At 38.7% G+C, this 22039-nt stretch overlaps 1 protein-coding gene across 1 annotated transcript in view; it reads right to left on the bottom strand.

Annotated features, from left to right (window-relative positions):
* Positions 1-22039, bottom strand: part of Itga8 (integrin subunit alpha 8) — a 174898-nt gene that overhangs the window by 91751 nt on the left and 61108 nt on the right. The window contains exons 12-13 of the mRNA XM_048809772.1: positions 17695-17900; positions 14997-15188 (exon numbers count right to left, since the gene is read on the bottom strand). Coding sequence (XP_048665729.1) covers positions 14997-15188; positions 17695-17900 — 398 coding nt within the window. The remainder of the gene's footprint in view (positions 1-14996; positions 15189-17694; positions 17901-22039) is intronic.

Raw genomic sequence — 22039 nt, 5'->3', positions numbered from 1 at the left:
TCCCCACCCCCCCCACCCCGCAAGAAATAACTGGTAACTATAATTGGTTCTTTCCACTCAATAAAAAAAAAATGTTCTCAAAGTGCTCAAGGCCTTTCTTATTGCCTCACATTGCCTGAGAAACAGAGTTTATTTTCCTTTTGGCTTTTGATGGAATAACTGAGTACTTTTAAGGAAACAAAAGGGCTGTTAGCATAAACGCAGGATCAGTTGGCAAGAAAAAATTACCCTAAAAATGTGAGGTCATAGGAGATGTATTACACCTTTGTTTTGTATTTCATTTTCTAAAACTGTTATTCTTATGTGAGAAAGAAGAGCCAAGCCTTTAAAGTAGTGCTTGGATTGTTGAATCTGATTCCACTAACAGTGAAAGAAATCTTAGCGTTGGAAGAAGTGCTATTTGAAAACATGAGCTTTGTTTTGAATGTGTCTTTGAGGTTTGGGTAGGTGCACAGGGTACAGGGAGGAGATGGAAAGAGGAGATTTCTTAGGAGAAAGGGCACATGGAAGAGGCAGACAGGAGGAAGAGAGGAGCCAGTATTCAAGAAGCACCCAGAGCCACTTCGTGGGAGAAGTCTCTGCAGCCCCTCCAGCACTACATTCCATAAGCTGTCAGCCTTTCCCACCTATCACCTCCCTGGGGACCATCTTCTCACATTTCACTCCTGTCTTGTTGAAAAATGGATGGATGCTGAAGTTTATTGCTACAAATTGCTGCAGATGTCTCCTTTTTTTTTCATCTTGGAATTTAAAAACATTTATTAGCCGGACACGGCGGTGCACAGCAGCTCAGGAGGCTGAGGCAGGAGGATCGCAGGTTCAAAGCTAATCTCAGCAATTTAGCAAGGCTGTGAGCAATCTAGAGAGATCCTGTCTCAAAATAAAAGGTAAAAAGGACCAGGGATGTGGCTCAGTGGTTAAGCATCCCTAAGTTCAATCCTTGGTACAAATTTTTTTTTTTTTACTATTTTAGAATACTTCTACAATGAGAATTGCTATAAAGAACTTCCAAGTAAATGAGAAACACAGGAACATAAAAATACTAGTTTATGAAATGATTACAATTACTCAAAAGGGAAGACCCCCTTAAACATGACCAGAAACATAGAAATGACAAAGGAATTTTAAAAATTTTAACTTCTTCAGATAACATTAAAAAACTTCAGCAAAGTTGAAAGAAAAATGAAAGAAGCAAGGAAATGTTTACAAAGTATATATATGTTCCATCAAAAGCTAGTTAATATTTTAGTGCTCAGTAGAATGTCTGGTACCTAGTAAAAATGAATGCTAATTATTATTATTATGCTTAATTTTTAAAAAACTCATAAAATTAATAAAACTATAAACATTCTAATAAAAAGATTATTCACATAAAATACTTATGATCAAAAGATATTCAACTTCACTAGTCATCAAAGGAGGACAAAGGAATGGACAATGAAATATCTTTTTCAGCTTTTCAAATTTGAAAAGATGAAAAGATTAGAACTAGGCAGGGTTGGAAGAGAGCAGAGGACCAAGAACTTACATGTTCTATTTGTGGAAGAATAAACTGGTATAATTTTCTTGGAATATAGTTTGTTAATTTGTGTGATAATGCATAGAATTTGCATTTCTAGGCATTTATCCTGAGATATATTGCACAATTGTACAGGAAATGTCAAACAAAAAGCTAACATTCTAATTATCTAAAATGTAATTATAGTAATCCTCCTTTATAGCAGTTTCATTTTCTGTAGTTTGTTTCTTACAGTCGACTGTGGTCTGAAAATATTAAACAAATATTTAGATATCCATTTAATATACACATGGATACATAAAAGTATAGTCACATGTTTATGAATATATAAATCTATAAATAGAAAATCCCAGAAATTAAAATATGTATTTTTTTAAATTGGCCACTGTTCTGAGAAGTGTCTAGTGTATCCACACAGTATATACTATCCACTTGTTAGTTACTCAGTAGTATGTTGGTTATCAGGTCAACTATCATAGTATCACAGTACTTGTGTTCAATTAACCCTTATATAGTTGCCTAACACTAAAACACAATGCCTGTTTCATCTCACATCACCTTATCATGTAGGCATTGTATCATCTCCCATCAACACAAGAAGGGTGAGTATAGTACAGTAAGATATTTAGAGGGGGGATACCATATTTACTAATTTTTATGACAGTATATTGTTACAATTGTTTTATTTTACTAGTTATTAACACTTTACTGTGTCTAATTTATAAGTTAAACTTTATCACAATAATGCATAAAAAACAGAATATCCAAGGTAAGATCATATTCAATTGTAGGCATGCACCAGGGGTTATGGAATGTATTCCTTATGGTCAAGAGGGAACTACTTAAACTCCTTTGTTGCAACAATTTCTTGAGGAAGGTACTTTTATTATACCCACTTTATGAGAATAAAATAATAACAATAATAATGAGGAAGAGGAGTTATAGAGAGGCAGGACCCAGTTTGAAGACTGGACAGTCTGGTGCTCAGCCACACTCCTACATGCTTACTGTGATGCCACATTACATTTTATTTTTTCTCTTTTTAAGGTTTTTTAAAATTGAAATATATTTTACCATAGTAAATTTTATTCTTTTTAATATACAGACGTGAGAGCTTTCAAAACAGCATCTAGTCATGTAATTATTACCACAATTAAGAGATAGGGCATGGTGGTGCACACCTGAAATCCCATCGGCTCAGGAGGCTGAGACAAGAGGATCAGGAGTTCAAAGCCAGCCTCAGCAAATGTAAGATGCTAAGCAATTCAGTGAGACCTGTCTCTAAATAAAATACAAAATAGGGCTGGGGATGTGACTCAGTGGTTGAGTGCCCCTTCACCACTGAGCTCAATCCTGAGTACTAAAAAAAAAAAAAAAAAGTATAGAATAATCCATCCATCATCTCAGAACAATCATCCCCAAGCAACTCTGCAGTCCAACCTGCCCTGACACCTAGCACCTGGCATCATCTAATCTGTTCCAGAATGACATGTATAGTATGCAGCCTTTTGGATCTGGCTTATTCCATTCACCTTAGTGTGTCTGAGATTCACCCATAACGTTGTGTGTTGGGAGTTCATTCCACCTGTCGCTGAGTGGTGTCCCACTGCGTGTGGCACTGGATGACCCATGATCTGACTGTCCATTCTGGCTAAGAGACCCCTGAGTTATTTCTGGGTTTTGAAAAGTCACTGTACATATTTGGATACAGGTTTTTGTGCATCTACAGGCCAATTTTTGATTTGTACATAGTCTCTTGTTGAATTTCTCTAAAGTCTTTGAATCCCTCTTTTCAATGCAGTGTAGTATTTCAAGTGGAAGTTAATGAATCAAGGGTAAAAACTAGGAAGTCTACCTTCTGGTCTACTTTGCCACTGGCTTCTGAATGACCTTGGAGAAGCCACTATTCACTGCCATTTCTCTGGTAAAGTCTTTAAGGATCTCAGATGAGAAAGCCAAGAACTCAGGAGAATTTGTTGGGGTGGGGCGACTGCATTCTCTGTGCTCTGATGTACAATCCAGGATTCTCCTTAGTCTCTTGACACAAAATTCCTCCTGAGGTGGGGCTCTTTTCTGACACTCTCCTTGGTTTTACCAGCCCTGTATGTGAGACCCTGCATATCACCTGTGCAACCTGGCTTCACCAACTCATGGTTCCTGTCTTGGCATTTCTTCTGCCTTCACCCCACAGAATCACCTCCAGGCACTGCCCATAACTGACCGGGCTCCATTTCTGGTAAGCCTCTTCCCCTAGCACCCAAGTATTTTAAGATGAATGAAGGTTGTCAAGTGGAGTCATTTACTTGCACCTACCAAGGTCTATTCGCTTTCATTCGATGATGATATTAAGAGAAATAACAGGATTAGAGACATGGTATGAAATGCTGTGGTTAAAGATGGCACATAAATCTGGCAATGTCCCTTTGGAAGTGGGTTATGACATTGGTGTGTTTGGCACTAGAAAAACAGCTCTTGTCTGTGGGAAGAAGGCATTTAGATAAGTCTCCTTAAGTCTGGCAAATGTGTTAATCTAAAAATAGACAGAGGCTGTCTTTCTTCCCTGCTTTTTTATTGCAACATACAAAATATTACTGAGGGGAAGGTTATGAGTTGAGGAAGAAATGTTTGAAAAAAAAATGCATGATTTTATCCCAGAAAGTAATAATCCTAACAATCTGTCTGAAATGCTTCCAAATGAACTCTGAAGAAAAACATTTATGAGCTTGAACATGGTATTAGGTTGCAACATTCTAATTTACTAAGCGTTTGCTTTCCTTTAAAAAAAATCCCACAAAAAAGAAAGAGCGAAATATCAAACGATGAGTCTGCCTTATGAAAATAGTTTTCTATACATTATTAACATCCTGTGGCTGCGAGGATTATTTCTTCCCCTACTCTGCTCTACTGATCCACTTGCTGAATTCCATGTCACTGTGTCAAAGGCATTTCATTTTGTCCTTGTCATGACCACACCAATGAACACTATGTGTGCTGTCCAGTCAGTTACTGAATATCCCAGGGAAAAGTTTGTTTCTGTAAGACCAGTGTCATTTATAAGTAGCTGCCTATTGGGAATGGTTTCATACTCCAGAAGAGCCCAGCAGCTCACAAGACACTTCCCTTGACATCCAACCTGATGGAGAAATGCCTATGATTGGAACCTCATGGGGTTTCTAGGCTTGCTAAGTGCTGTGGGTTGAATTGTGCCCATTCCCAGGTCACATGTGGGAGTTCTAACTTGTAGTACTTCAGAATGTGTCTGGATTTGGGGATAGGGTCTTTAAAAAGGTAATGAATGAAAAATGAGGTCACATGGGTAGGCCTAATCCAGTAGGACTGGTGTTATAAGAAGACACAGACACACACAGAGGGGAGACATGGGAAAACGCAGAGAGTCAATGGTCAGTTACAAACCAAAGAGAGAGCCTTGGACACCAACCTGTAGACACCTTGATGTGGGATTTCTAACCCACAAAACTGGGGGGAAAGAAATTTCCTAGGTGTTGCTTAAAACCCACTCTGTGATACTTTGCTATGGCCGCTCAAGCAAACCAATACCGTAAGATAGAAATGTGCAAATTTATAGAAGAAGAATAGGGGAAGGGAAGAACATTTACGCCAGTGGTTTCTTGTGCTGGGCATGATCACTCAGCAACTCTTCACCCACCAGGAGCCAGGCCTTGCCCCACCTGGGCACATAGGGGTCTGCTGAAGCCAAGCACACAGGTACTCCCAGCACTAAATGTACTTAGTGTCCATCAACCAACTCACCAATGGATCATGTTAAAAACACAGACCAGGACCCACTGAATCAAAGTCTCTAGTGAGACCTACATCTCCTGAATCACTCGTATCCTGAGGAAGATATTATGATTTTTAGATCCTTCCATAGCACACATTTGATTAAGGGAAATAGTACACATTCCTACAATTGGTGTGAGGTAGCTCTAGGGACAGAAAGGAAAGAAGCCGAGGAAGAGAAGAACTGGGCTTCCCCCAGTGAGCTTCCTCTACTTCATAATTTCATCTGAGGCCTGGCTAGACCCCAGGCTTTTGTTGTTTTTGCACTCTCTTATGAGCATCTTTTAGGGTTGATAGATTTTAGGTAACAGGCACTAATGTCATCACAGGAAAATGTCAGTAAAATGTGTCCAATGATTACCCTACAGAAAGAACAATATTCTGTGACAATGTTTCCAAATAGAAAGGACTGAAGGGGATTTTCTCACTGTACTGATCATTTTGAAAGTTACCTAACTATCATTTAGAGGTGGTTTTAGACATAGATCACCTGTGTCATCAGCTTATAGCACAGAAGCAGGTCTGAGGCAAAGAACCCAGACCTCGGGCTTAGAGCTTGATTCCACTCCTCCACCTCCATTTGGCCAGTGGAGTTAAGAAAGAAGAGCAATTGACTAACAGAGTAGTTTGGGAGTTTGCAAATTGTGTCCACAACAATTCTGAATGGTGGGAGTTTGGTCTAGTCATTTTTCTTGTGTGGTTGGATAAGCTAAGGTTAACAGGTTTAAGTATGTCCCAGGCTTCAGAGTTGGTCCATGATGGGTGAAGAAAGGATCACATGGGGCCCCATCCCCTGGTGTGGTGCTCTTCCCGTTTTGCTGGCTACGGACTCTCCTGATTCAGTCACTTGAACCTAAATATCCAGCTAAGATAGAACTAGGAGCAAGAGTTGAATGCTTAGCAAGAACGAGCCTGCCACTCCGGAGCATCTTGTGCTCCCAGGATAGGAATACCAAAGTTTATTTTCATCATCTCTGTTTCTATTTTCAATCTCATTCTGTACAGGAATTACATAGTTTGCTGATAAAGTAGGGTTGGAAGGCATTGGTGAGCTAAAGAGATGAGAGCAATAATTTATGCACCAAGATGTGTGGCTGTGAGGAAGTTGGTCTGTTCACTCATTCATGTCTTCACACTATTCATTCTATAAACCATCCACTGATATATCCAGTTTTGACAAGGGGACGTTTGTATCCATCACTGTTTTGAAGACCAGGATTCCAAAGTGAGCAAAACCAAATCTGTCCCTAGCTTTCAATTTATACCGCATCCAGTCCGGTGGGGTGGGAGACATTTATTTCGACTTCCTGAGGAAGTGACATTTGACCTGAGTTCCTCAGTGGGAAGTGAACTCCTGGGAGAATGGCTAGGGTGCACAGAGACTCAATATAATGACACTAAATGGTGATTTAAAATTTGCATATTAACAAGTTAAAATAACTTAGAGAAAGAATGGTCAGTGGAAAGGCAGAAATAATGTGAGGTTCTAAATACGAGGACAGCTTATTCCAGTTCTTTCCCTTCCCTCTCTCCCTCCTCCTCTCACTGATAGGAACCATGGCAAGGCAGCACGTTTTTATGAACTGTATCTTTGCAAGCAAGATGAAGGGTAAATGATATTTTCTCCTACTCACTGATGCCCTGTGGCAGAAATATGTAGTAGCCATATATAGTCAAGAGTTCACTTATCTGGTGAGGGAAATTTTTTTGCTATATTTTACTACTTTAAAGTAGGATATTATTTAAATCTGCTCTGAAGCAGACTCTAGGGTGAATTATGTATGAAAGATTATTATTTGTGGAAAGTCTTGTTTTAGAACATGATTCAGGTGTGTGAGAGGGTTTGGGTTTTCAATTTAAGGTCATTGCTGTGTCCTTGATGGAGGGCATCATATTTCCATATGGCTGCCTCATCAAAGGTGAACCAGGGGTAAGACAGAAAGGGGCTCCCACAGGTCTTCATATCAGAATAAACAAAATAGAAATATCTGTTGCAGAGATGTGACAGTTCCCAAGCTGTTGTGTTTTAATCTAAGCCTGGGGAGAAAAAAGCTCAGCATATGTGCTATTGGATTTGAAAATAATTTCAGATAATATTCTTTTGGTTTTTCATAAATGCAATTTGAACTATAGACCAGAGTCATTTTCAAGCTCAGTCTGTGAATTTCCTCCTTGGAAAGACGTCATAAACATAAAAGATGAGTGTGTTTGTGGATGCCTAGACACTAGTATGTAGGTATGCCAGGTTCATTTCAGCTGTACATAGAGCAATGATATAACTCTTACCACAGAGGAGTCAATACAGCTTGAAATCAATCATGGTGGCAATATGTGCACCGTGAAAATTGGTAAATTATACAAATCTTGTCTTTTTCTTTTTTTGCTCTGGAAAGTTGGTTGTTAAATATTTTCTCCAACACACTTCTGAGTATAAAGGCTCATTCCAAGTTAATGAGATGGACAGGACCTCTTAAAGGCATGCAGGATGCTCCCCAGCTGTCTGAGGGATGGGAGGCAGGGCAATCGTCTGCCAGCTCTCACCAGCAGGAGCTGAGGGTAGACCTGGGCTTCTGGCTTCCAAACACCTCCAGCTGAACTCAATTGATTCAGTGCATCACTCTCACCTGGGAGTCTTTAATGTTTTCAAACTCAAGTTTCTTTTCTATTACAACTCATTCTGCTCATTGCTTAAGACTAAAGTCCTTAAAACATCATTTTGAACTATAAAAGATGCTGCCTTTTCTCATTGTTTTCCTAAGAGTATCAGTTATTCAGCATGCTATTCAAGGCCTTTAATTATCTATCCCCAATTTACCTTTCAACAATTTTTCTCCATTTATGCTCCAATTAATTTGGATCAAATCACTTCCAAAAATCGCCTTGGAATGATGGAAAGAGAAAATCGCAATGGGCAGTAATAATTGTTACAGGTGAGACTCGTCAGTGGATGCTTAGGTTAGTGGACCAAAGTATGATGAGAAACGAGATATTTGTATAGACTCATAATAGCTCTTCAAAGATGGGGAAACATCCTGGGAAAACCTGGCTGATAGTGCCCATTGCAAGTGATTGAAGTGCCGAAGACAACAGACATCACCTCATGCCTCCAGGCCCATGATGCAGGGCACAGCATGACCTGTGTGGTATTCTTGCCAAATATACATCAGCTCAGCCTAGTTGTGAGCAAACATTTGGCAAACCTAAATTCAGGGACACGCTTGAAAATTGGCTAATACCCTTCAAAAGTGTCAAAGTTGTGACAGCAAAGACCAACGGACCCTCACAGAGTACAGAAGACTAAGCAAATGAGATAGTTAAATGCAACAAGGGATATTATATTGGATCCTGGCTTAAAAAAATTATGAATGGAACAAATGATGAAATTTTGTAGAATTTCCAACGGATCTATTGATCCGTTAATATTTTATTGTACTATAGATGTACAAGATGTTACTATTAGGAAAAGCCATGTGAAGGACTTATCAGCTTTTCTGTGAGTCTAGAATTTTGTCCAAGAAACAGTTAAGAGAGTATGGTATAATCTTTTAAAAGATAAATCCTTAGTAATTCACTCAAAATTGCAGCTGTGGAGGCAGAATATCTAGGTCTTTCTAGAATAATAGAATCAAGGAATTTTAGAGTTAAATTTTTTTTTAAAAAGCAATTCATACATCTACTTTGCTTCTAGGTAGGAAAACAAGGCCCAGAGAAGCTGAGTTGTTAACATCACAGTTGGGAGAATTGGTTCTAGAACTCAGGCCCTTTACCTCCCAATTCCTTTTTACTTCTACTTTATGACACTACTTGTTTCAGGTCCATGAACTTTTTCAGTATAATTAATTCAATTCAATCCAAATTCATAAGATATTTTTATAAGAAATGTAGCATTCTAATTTCTAATGTGTTTATAATGAAATTATGAAAATCTTGCTCTAAAGGAATGTAATGTTTTGCTTTTCATACAAAGTTGAGGAACAGTTTGAGAAGTGAAAATAAACTTTTACTACAAGATTTGAACTTGGTTCAACTAAACTTGATCAATTTCAAGGAAGCTCAAAGTTAATTAAAATGCATCATTCTCTTCAGTTAAGCCCCCCTCCCCCATTTCCTCTTGTATATAGACTCTCTCTTGTTCACTTATTTTGCTTACAACACACACACACACACACACACACACACACACCTCATTAAAACAGATGATGGGTCATTTTATTTCACGGAGTGTAATTGTATGAAATGACTTCATGATATAATCATTGTATATTAGAGGTCTGAATGAAACAGTGATAGTCTTGGCATCCAGCCCATGTTTTCCTTCAGTTTTTATTGCTTGAAAGATTTCTGCTCCTCAACAAAACCTACCCTTCCCTCTCCTCCACCCTCTCATGTCTGGGCTCTGCATTTAGCAGATGGTGTTGTTATGCAACTATGTTTAACGGGATTAAACTAGATCATTGAATTTTAAGAATCCTGACCATCACAGCTGTTTTTCCTCTGAAATGCTTTCGTTCAATTAATGTGTGTAAGACATCCTTCTGGTCAATACTAGCTTTCCAAGGAGCATCAACATGGGAACCTGAACACATCCATATTTTGAATAAGAAAAATAACTTGGGTGCTAGAAATGAAAATACTTATGACTCCTATTTCTGTATGTGTGCCCGGTGACAATATTTGTTACCAAAAAATGTCTAAAAAAAAAAAAAACTGGGTGGATACATTAGACATTAAGAAAATGATTGCCCATGTTTCTATAATCAAATCTCCATAAATCTCCCCATGTCTGTCCTTGAGACAGTATTTTTCTCAGGTATCCTGCTCAAAATTCCAGGTGGTCTTTTACAGTCACCTCTTACTTTCTGCTGTTCTTCTGCTTTTCACTACAGCCCGTAAGTCCAGTACAGTCTATTTTTCATTCACACCATTTTGTTAGTTCCTTTCCTTCAATTCCCATTGTTATCACACTAGTTCCCACCTAATTTATATGTAACCAAATATTTTTCAATGGCTAAGGGGCTGAGAGGGAAGAGCGTCTTCTCTCCCTGGCCCCCTATAAAGCACAGCAGTAAGGAAAGAGAGAAGTACCTGGTCTCTCATCTCTCACTTTGGGGTGGGAGTGAAGAGGAATGGTAGTGGATTTTGTCACACTGGGGTAGCAAACTCATGATCTTGGGGGGACCTTCTACTGAGGGTCCAGCAACAGGAATATTTTGAATGGTTCTCCACCCAGCAGGGTCCCAACAGATATATCCTTACTCTGGGGCAGAAGAAGCAAATGTACTGTACGTTAAACTTGGAGACCATGGAAGTTTGCTTATTTGAGCAAAAGAAAAGAATATCAACTAGTTGCGTAGAGGAAAAAGAATGCCTCCAAAATATATACAGTTTTGTTTTAAAAACTTGTTTAAAGAGCTGCTATTTATTAAACAAGTTCTATATAATCTCACTGGAACTTAAATATATGATCTCATTTTATATCATAAAGTTATCTCCTTCCATTTTCACACCAATATATTCTTGTCTATTTCTATATACAAGAAAACTGAAATTCAGAGAGGCGAAGACAGTTCCTTACTCTTACATAGCTAGAAACCAGTGAGGTCAAATTTTAAACCCAGGCTGTTTGTTTCTAACATCCTTGACTGCAGTTCTTCAAAATCATACGTGAGCCCAACGTGACTGGGAAGTAAAGTGGTTTCTATTCTGTGAGTGGCAATCAAATTTATTTTCTTTGCTATTCTAAGCTATTCAGGACATTTTGTAAAAATCCTCTCCCAACTTAGAAAGTGCAACCCACCCCTCTCCCCGACCCAAGCAAAGTAGGTCTTTTTAGCTCTGTACTACCAGATAAGGACACGGAAACTCAAAAATGTCAAATAACCCATTGAGTGCCAATTGAACCAGTGTTGGGTGGGAATTCAAAATCAGGCATCTGGTTTCCCTTTCCCTGATGGAAGTCTTTAATAAGGTTATTTTTATATTAGTTAGATGTTTTTCAAAAAGAAAGAAGTCTACCACTCTCCTGCTATGTGAAAACATATACATACAAACAAATATAAACCCACATACACATATATGTATGAGTATATCTGTGTGTATGAAGGGATAATGATAATATTCTAATGGATATGCCCTGTATGTATCTTCAATGCTAGTATGCTTTGGACTTATAATATATCAGTAGTTATAATTGCTATAATTACAAAAAATATTAACAATATAATTGACCCCATGCCTGAGTTCTCTGGCATTCCTTCTTCCCAAAACAAGTGGTCTTGCTGAAAGACATAACATATGCAGCTTGCAGAACAGATCCCATGACAATTCAATTCTTTCATTTTTACACCAGCCTGTTCTCATCTAATTTTATAGAAAGGAAACTGAAATTCAGAGAGGTCAAGACATTTTATTACTCTTACACAGCTAGAAAGCAATGGGGTCAAATTTTAAACCTGGGCTGTCTGTTCTCATCATCCTAGAATGTGTAGACATACATCTTTTTACATGGCCGTGCTTTTAGTTAATTCAGGTACCAGGTGAACTGATTTCTAGACAGTGTGTAAGATGAAACAGCTATAATGCACAATGAGCAAACATAAAGCATCACACTCATCCCTACTCCTTCTCCGTGTAAATAGCAGCCAGGTTCTGTGAAGAACAGGTAGAGTACTGTGCTATCTATGAGTGGGGCAAAGGGAATGTCTGCATTATTTGAGTTGGTTCCTCACAAGCTGCCCAGACAGTGAGGACAAAGAAGGCCAACGCTGCAATCTGTTTTTATATGGCTGCTCACCACTGTAGTACCTCAAATGGGGAAAACATGCCGGTTCATCTCAAGAATGGGGAAAGGAGCCGTGCTGTGTGTCATCACTGATGGGAAGCACCGTCTCTTAGGTGTGTTCCATTTCATAATGATTCCAAGTGGTTTGACTTGTGTCAGTTCAGAATTTCTAATCTCTTTGACTTTGCATTTGTTTCCTCTGCAGGTGACCAGGCAGATGCAGTCATGAGATCTGGGATTTTTGTTTCTGGTCTATTTAGAATGGAAGAACTGGAACAGAGCCACTGAGAACACGTGACTTTGAAAAACGCATGTGAATTTTAAAATGTGCCCCTGCCCCTTCTTGAGTGGAAGACAGGCCTAAGGAATCCCCCAGAATATGAATCTTCCCCCACTTGCTCCTTGGCTGGTCATAACCTGTTCATCATTTGCAGCAGTCCTGGTCCTGGAATTAGCTCAGGTTCTGGAAGTAATCAGGGGAACGGGAGATGCTTGTATATAGGGCTACAGGGCCTGTACATTTTCTTCTGGTGATGATTTTAATTAAGACCAAATGATTATAAAATTTCTAAAGGGCAACAATATTTTCCTCATAAAATATTTTAAAATTCACAAACATAATATTCAGCAACATGTTGAATTTTTTTCAAGAACTATATTATTGTGTTCCAAAAAGAGACTTGCACTTGCAAGATTTAAGTATTTCATGAATTTGCAAATTCTTCCATTCTATGGATTTCCTGGAGAAAGGCAAGAAAAGAGCCAAGATACAAAGAGAATTATCTCTCAGCTCAGTGTGAAGATTATCTTTCATGTCTTGAGCATGTAGTTGGTGGAACTGAGAAACACTGAGCATGTTCAGAGGGGTCAAGAAGCTTTGAGCAAGGACTCCAGAGGGTAATTCACTGACAGAGAAATCTTGCTGAATCTGAATTATTCCTAAACGGCATCAAGCACAGATACTACTTTAGCCTCCACTCCCTCAGCACCTGGAGTTCCGGCTGAGACCCATGCCTCCCACTGCTTGGGGCATCCCACCTGTCCATGGGTGGGCCAAGTTCTCCCAGATTCACAGTGTTTTAAAAATCATTATTTTCTCCACATTTCTGGTCCTCCTTCGTATTTTCTGTTTCAACAAATGGCACCACCAGCCAGCTAGTCACCAAAGCCAGAAAACTGGAAGTCATTATAAAAGCCTCCCTCTCCTTCATCCGTCCCCCATGTACAGTTGTCAACCAACCCTGTTGATTCCATGTCCCAACAAGCTCTTCAACCATTTACTTCTCCACATCTGCACTGCCACTCCCGGGATCCAGGTCACTGTTAACTACACTGGTGTGACTCCCTGCCAACCCCTCTTCACACCAAGCCAAAGTGAAACTTCCAAAGTGCCTTCTCCTTTTCCTCATTAGACACGAAACCACAAATGGTGTCTCCATCGGACTCCAGCCTCCTCCTCTCTTGAGCAACACACTGGCTATTTGATCAACACATCCTTCACTTCCTTTGCCTGGTGGCAGGCAGAGCCATTCTGTCTGTCAAGTCCCCTGGTACTGAGAGTGAGGGAAGGAAGCCTAAGACAGGCCTAAGGAATAGCAAGAACTTCCTAAATTAACTGTTCAACTAAATCGCAACCCAGGAGTTGAATTTCATTAATCACCCTGACATATGTTGGGTAGGAATAACATAAGGGATCTAGATTTTTGAATTATTTAAAATTAGAATACATTATGCAGGAGATCCCCTCTCTCACCCTCACCTCCCCAAAAGTAAAACTAACCATCATTGACTATACTAATATATCATGACCTAGGAAAATAACTAAATGTTCTTGACATTACTACAGGTAGAAAGCATTAGTATACGATATAATAGCAAATCCTCTTTGAGCCCACTACATCATCTATGTTGGTGTTGTGAAAGGTTTCTGGCAAATTTATAAAAATGTGTAATGTTATCCTTTTTTGCCTAATCCCAGAGGAGAAGAGAAAGCCAACATATTAAAATTAATGATGTATATTTAGGCAGTCAGCTTATTGGACTCTTGCCCCAAACCAGAGAAAACCCTGGAAAATATATGGAAACATATGGAAAATTCCCAATTAGGGGAGGCGCTGGTGGGAAGAGACAAGGTTTCAATAAATAGCTGAAGCTGTCAGTTAACTATTAATGATTTCTCAGCATTTATTGAAACCATTTAAAAATAACCAACATAAAAATAAAAAGTGAACCATAAAACCAAGGAGCCTAATGTTCTTTGCTAAAAGTTCTGATTACTGAAATAATCCTTGAAGACAAACCCCTATTTTGATGTGGAATGCACAGAACATGAATTATCTATCAGCACTTTATGGATTTCAGTTTGAATTAGGTAATCAAGAAGAGTTTATGATTCTCATCACGAACTACTTTTTTGTTTTTTTCCTTAAAATATTCAGTCTATCTTTGGAAAGCTCCAAAATGTGGCTGGAAAATATTTATGCTCTAAAAACATGAGTCTTATGACAGAAAATGTTGAGGCTTATCTATTGATTAATTGGAACTGTGAACATAAATGGGAATTACTGGATTAAAATAAATTATTTTAGAAAGGTATCTGATGTACGCTGTCTTTGTCAATAGAGACAAAATTACTTCAGGGTTTCAGTGAAAACTGGGGCTGCAAAGTTGATAAGTTTTATGTCGACTGCAGCTTTTTAAACCATCTTGCCTCTTTAATGTTGTCTCTTGCCTGGAAAGGGAAAGTTTTGTTTTATTTTCCTTCAAATTCTTATGAAAGTGTTTAAGCTCGGCCTTCGTCTTTATGAGAGAACTGCTTACACATGATCCACTCTCCAGAGAATGGACTCTTGCCAGGAAGCAGACTCTCACATGGGAAAAGGAAGAAAACCTTACCTGGGTAATCATTCTTGTCAATGTCTGAATCTCCTCTTAAAGAAAAGCCAAATCCGGAAGGGATGGTCTGGGAGGCCCATGCTCCTTGAAGCATCTGGGACGCTCTGGTGTTCAAGCCGTTCTCATTCCCGTTGTAAATGAGCACTTGGCCTCTTTGATCCTTGCCCGCAAAGGGCACACCGATGGCGATGTCTACAAATAGAGACATAGAAACATACTTTGAAATAAAGGAGAATGTTTTAGAAATCGATAAGGACAATCAAAGAGCAATATCTTGAAATCCAAAGGGTTTATTACATTTTTCAGGAGGAGGATTCAGTAGTACTGCAGCAACAGAAAAATTATCTGTTGCCTTTTATCCATCTGACAAGTATTGACTGACAAGTATTTATTTATTACATGTTGGGTGCAGTGGGTACAACAGTGAGTGGGACACTCAGTCTCTGCCTGTCTTCGGAAAAATGTATGCTCTGGTGCAGGTAACAGACAATTTGAATGGAGACATAATCAAAAAAATATCAAAAGTGATGAGTGCTGTGTAGAGAATCTTAATGTTGATACAATTGGAAGTGGTGGGAGTGTTGTTTTAGATTAGGTGACCAGAGATGGCATTGCCATGTCTTCAGAGAAACTGAAGCCTAGGGACAAGGAGGAACCAACCACATGAAACTTAGAGGGAAGAACACTCCAAGCGAAGTCAACTGCCCAAGGATGACCTATGGGGGAGCTTGGTAGGGAATGAGGAAACCAGGTCAGATCACAGATCACAGGGCAGGTGGACCAGATAAGTGCCATTGTGAGTACTTAAGAGTTGTTTCTTTTGAAAAGAAAAGAAAAGAAAGAAAACACCTTGTTTTTAAAGATGATACTGTTAAATGGTTACCCAGTCCTATGAGCTAGGCAAGACTCATTTAATAGTCGAAGATTATTGGGGAACCTAGAGAGAACCATAGTACCTGACTCCCACTCACATACAGTTCACCTGCCTCATTGTTTTGCAGGTTTTTTCCTGAGCCATAAGTATAAATACATAATTGTATTTGAAAAAGAATACCCCCAACATGGTCACATAAGAGGCTATGGCAGTGAACCATGGCTCTGTCCCTTGTTTGTAACGTTCCTTCGTTTCTCTCTGTTCCTAGGTCAAAGAGGTTACGGAATGAACTAGGACTCGGTTTCAATTACATTCATGAGGACTGTAAGTCTGCTTTCATTCAGCAGGTCAACATCAATGATCTCAGAATTCAGACCTCATAGAAGGGACATGGTAGTGGGGTAGGGTGAAGGCACTCTTCCTTCTCTTCCTCGGAGTCAGTGACTTGATTTCTGTCCCCTCTGTTAAGCTCAGGTAGTGTGGCATTATTTTACCTACTTAGGACTCCCAATCCCAAGGCTCAGAGTCTAAGACTCTTTTGATGGGGTTAAAAATGCTTCTTTTAGCTCTTAAAAGTATTGTAAAGGGTTTAAGATAAAAAATATGAATACAATCAGTCATAGATAATTGTACATTATTATTTCACTTGGGTGATAGGAAATAATGCACTGTAAGCAGCAGCGAGTCACTTAAAGGGGAACTCGTCTTTTGTCAGTTTGTGGACTCATAAGTTTTTAATATGTTTTCTGGTACTTTAAAAATTACTAGGGCTGGGATTGTAGCTCAGTGGTAGAGCACTTGGAAGCTACTAGGTTCGATTTATTGGCACCACATAAAATAAATAAATAAATGTATTATGTCCATCTACAACTAAAAATATTTTTTTAAAAAAATTACTAAACACACATTGCTCAGAAATACTCATTTCTTTTATGTTACTGGGGATTGAACCCAGGGGTGCTCTTTTACTGAGTTAAACCACCAGCCCTTTTTATTTAATTATTATTATTATTATTTTTTTTTTGAGATAGGTTCTCACTAAGTTGCCAACACTGGCTTAAACTTGTGATCCTCCCAAGAAGTAGGGTTAGAGGTGTGCACCACTGTACTTAACTAAAATTGTATTTTCAAAGAAAGCATGAGTTGGATAGCACTTGTCAAAAGTACAAATGAATTCTGATCTGATGTGAATACTTCCAAGACTATTTTTGTACAGCAAGTTTCTGTTATATTCTCGACTTTGATCTAGAAACTCACTCTTGGTTCTTAACTGAAAAGTCCTGAAAATGTCTATAAAATTTTGTGTGAACTTTCATATTTTTCTGAGAAGAGGATACTCAAAAGGCATCCATGACTTTCCAACCTAAAGAACTGCAACCCTACACCAGGAATTTAGCACTACTTTATTGCAAACATTGAAAATGCCTTTAAATTGGAGTTTATAGACCAATCACATTTCAACATAAACTATATATAATCCATATAGGTTAGTCGGAAGACAATATATTTGCTAATATATCAATATGTATTTATTTGTCTTGACTCTTTACATACAGAAGATTCTCTAGCTGGCCTCAAGTCACTATTGAGAGCTATTATGGGACTTCCTAAATTGAACATGAGAAAATTTCCATGTAACATCTACATTAGTCAAAACATAAAAACTTAAAAGTTGCCTTGAGATTTTAATAATTTATTAAAAACCAACAATAACAACTACACCGCCTACACCACATGTATACTTTAAAGTGCCCATTGTTTCCTTGATGCAGCAGTAACATGAAATTATGACATAAGTAACTTCCATGCAGTAATTTGAATTACCATTGTATCCATCCTGGTTCAGGTCCCCTAAGTGCGCAATAGCACTACCAAATCTTCCAAAAGTCTCGGTGCCTGTGAGGACCTGTGGATCTTGGAAGAGGAGGGCACTCACTTGCAAATACAGGTAGACTTGCCCTACTTCTCTAGGGTTACTCTCAAATTCACGTTCCATAAAGAGGGGTGCCCCAATCAATATGTCATCCATCCTGTAGGGAACAAAGAGAGCAGTCAGCAAACTGGAGGGCAGAAGATTGCTTTTGGGTATACTCGTAATAGGCTTAATTTGGACATTTTCATTGATATTTTTCCTTTTCCGAGGGTCAATTTACAATCATTGTATTTCTATCACTGCTTTGTTATATCTATGAAATAGAATGCTGTTAGAAAATAAGAATTGTTAAATTATCACCTGGAACCTTTTCACTACCTTGAAAATGACTACTTTAAGAAAACCACAGAAACCCTTTCCAGCTTTTTAGTGCTTTTCCATAAGCTGTAGTTACATGAGGAAAATATATCAAAAACACCTAAGGAGTTATTTTTCTAGAAGGAGATTAGAGTTTGTCTACAATTGATACAGCTATAGACCAAATTATGCTGCTTTTGTAGTAAATAAGGTCTAAAATAAATTTATCTTTCCTTTTCCTTTTGCTACTTCTAGTTAAATAAAAGAATCCAAAGAAGTGAATAGTGCTGGCTAGAAAGCCAGAAGAACTTTCCGTCGCAGATGAAAATTTATAGTCATTCTTTGTATATGTCAATTATAGCAGGAAACAAATTGATGACTTTTAAGGTCTTAAAAATTCAAGAAACAGACACCTAACAAATGATTTAGAGATGAAGACATAACCATCAGGAGAATAAAAACCAACAGTGCTTACAGGTGTTTCTTTCACAGAGAAGTATAGAACAGGAAACTTTATTTATTTTTTTTGCCATAATCCTTCCTAGTTAGTTGATTTTTATTTAAAAACATAAAAAATAAAAAATTGAAATTCTTTTTAAAAAATTAAAAGCCACACCACTCTGTGTATATGATCTTGCGTTTCACTGGTGGTGTATTTATGTATGAACACAGGCAACCACAAGAATGAGATCCTAATTAGAATAAGTTATACCCCATGTATGTATAATCTGTCAAAATACACTCTACTGCCACATGTATCTAAAAAGAACAAATTAAAAAAATTTAAAATGTCTCACCAAATATAATGCACAATTTGACCTCTACTAATGACTAAAGTTTGCCCGAAGGAAGCTCTATCCTGGAAAACGCAATGACGTAAAAGGCCGATTAACACAAATAAATACAAACCTGCATTTGTTGTTTATATGTATGTAGATTAGGTAATGCTGGAGTTTGACAAGTAACACAATTGATAAAATATTATTATAATTTAATTTTGTATCATTAATATATTACTACTAGTATTATATCATTAACACAGCAAGTACATTAATGCCATATATAGCATATTACTAAATGTACACCTTATTGATATATATTAATATAAATGCATATTAATATTAGCATAGCATGTACATCATATATATGCTGTATATTTTAAAACTCATTAATAGTTAAGGTCAAGGATGAACTGAGGGCAGTTACTGATAGTCAGAACCTGCTTGCAGATTCTGAGAGGTCTGAAAGACACCAACACTGCTATGTCCCTTCTCTCTGAATTTTCACCTTGCCTATGGTGTTGGTTTCCTGTCTGCTTCTGAGTCTAAGTCACAGGCATCCTGTGTTCCTGCTAGTTCCTACTAGATACTCTAAAGATCCTATGATAAGTTATTGAAAGAATACAATGATGACTGGTAGATGAGCTAATTAGGTCCCTGATTAATTTACAACTGAGGTTAAATTGTTACCCATATATTATATAAGAAAACAAGGCAGGCTAGGAAAAGTAATATGAGGGATCCAAGTTAATGTTGGAATCACAGACAGGGCAGAGACTGTATGCTTGGAGGGAATTAAGGAAGGCGCCCTGGAGGAGATGGCATGTGCCTTGGGTACGATTCTGACAGGCAGGCCTGGAGGTGAGCTTTCCAGAGGGTAGTGTTGTCCTAAATGAGGTCAAGGCACCCTGGGGGGGTGTGTCATGGTGGCTCCATGCTAGGAGGATTCCAACACATTTGATTGGAAAAGTAAAACATACAAAGAATTCTTAGAACTCAATAATGTGAGCTAAGAATAATATCTCCCCAAAATATATTAGCTATCCTATTATGATATACAACACTACATTATACTATACGCTATTTTTATAATTTATATTATGTATCTATAATATATAATAAAAACAAGAAAAAAAAACCAAAGAAAAATTGGACAAAAGATCTGAATAGATACCTCATCAAAGAAGATATAGATGGCAAACAAGTCGTATATGAAAGTATGCTCAGCATCATATATCATTAGGAATTGCAAATTAAAACAATAAGATACCACTACAAATCTCCTTGGATGGCTAGAGTCCAGACTGCTGACACCACCAAATGTTGGCAAGGATGTGGAACAATAAGAACTCTCATTCATTGCTGGTGGGTGGGAATGCAAAGTGAGACGCTCCTTTGGGAGGCAGTCTAGGTTTCTTACAGAGCTAAATATAGCCTTACCATGTGATCTCACGTTTATGTTCCATGGTAGTTGCCCAAATGAGTTTAAAAAGTATGTCCACACACGGGCTGGGGTTGTGGCTCAGAGGTATGGCACTCGCCTACCACGCGTGAGGCACCGGGTTCAATCCTCAGCACCACATAAAAATAAAATAAAGATATTGTGTCTACCTATAACTAAAAAATAAATATTAAAAAAATCTTTAAAAAAAAAGTATGTCCACACAGAAACCTGCACACATATGTTTAAAGCAAAATTGACAAAACCTGGAAGCAACCATGATATTCTTCAGTAGGTGAATGAATAAACAAACTGGTACATCATACAATGTAATAGGATTCAGTAATTTTAAAAAAAGGGGTGATGAAGGCATGAAAAGATAAGGAGGAACCGAAAATACATATTACTAAGTGAAAGAGGCCAATGTGAAAAGGCTACATACTCTATGATTCCAAAGAGCTAACATTCAGGGAAAGGCAAAACTATGGGACCAGTAAGAGGCATGGTTGCCAGGGATGAGGGAGTGGACGGAGATGACAAGAAGAGCACCAGATTTTGAGGACAGTGAACAATTCTGTATGGTACTCTAATGTTGGCTGTGCGTTGGTAGGCATTTGGCAACACCCGTATAACACAGAGTGACTCTTAATGTTAACTATGCTCTTTTGTTGATATGTCAATGTAAATTTATCAATGGTAACGAATGGACCACGTCAATGCAAGATGTTAATAATGGGGAACTGAAGGGGGAGAAGAGGGACTATAGGGAAGCTCTCTGTCCTTCTTACTCAGTTTTCCTGTCAACTTGTAAACCCAGAACTTTAGGTTTGCTCACATTGCTTGCTGTCCTGCTAGATGAGAGGAGAGCAGGGATCTGTGCTCCTCCAGTGCCTGGCCTTTCCTTAGGGGGAGCCTCAGTTGCCTGTCTCTGTCATTGTTACTGTCCATATGAAGAGGCATTTGTTACACACCTAAGTTTTATGTGGGTGCCTCCTTCCTCAGGGTAAGATGTGGTGAGCCGTTCTAATTAGACCGTGGCCGCCATTGGAAGATGGCGCCGGCTTCCACTGCGGCCTGTGATAAACAACTCCTAATATGGAGAATTGGCACGCAATCCCTTACCACCCTATGAGAAAGGTCCACGTGGCAGCTTAAGATTGGTATGCTGGAGGCTTTATTAGGCTGTGCTTGGGCGCTCGGCGGGGGGTCACTAGAAGAAGAACTATCAAGGGCCTGAATAAACTGCTGAAAGAAGATTCCTGAGTTGCGTCTTCCTTGCGGGCAAGGGGTTGCAACAAGTGGTGCCGAGACCCGGGAACCAGAACTTTCAGCAGTCAGGGGTGGTGCACCAGTTAATCCCAGGTAAATGGGATCCGCGACCAAAGCGGGGTTAGTCCCAAGTAAGTGGGATCCGTGACCAAAGCGGGGCAGCTCTCTCTGTAAATAAAGAGAGAGCGAAAAAAAAGGACGCTCCCCTGTAAATAAGGAGAGAGCGGGGCTTTTGTACTTTCACTTTCTTTATAGCTCTAAAAACATTATGGGCGTTACTTCTTCAAGCCCAATTTTGTTGGCCCTAGATGGGTTGCTACGTTCAAAAGGACTTAAAGTAAAGCAGAGCACTTTGCAGATGTTTTTGAGAGAAGCTGCCGAGGCCACGGCCACGGTCTGGGCATGAGGATGGCAATAGGCTCAGTCAAGATGCAGCCGCCGTGCGAGAAC

The sequence above is a fragment of the Marmota marmota genome, unplaced genomic scaffold (genome assembly GCF_001458135.2).
Source record: "Marmota marmota marmota unplaced genomic scaffold, marMar, whole genome shotgun sequence".
Lineage (NCBI taxonomy): Eukaryota > Metazoa > Chordata > Mammalia > Rodentia > Sciuridae > Marmota > Marmota marmota.
Note: the sequence above shows the minus strand (reverse complement) of the source record. Positions and strands in the feature narration are given on the sequence as shown.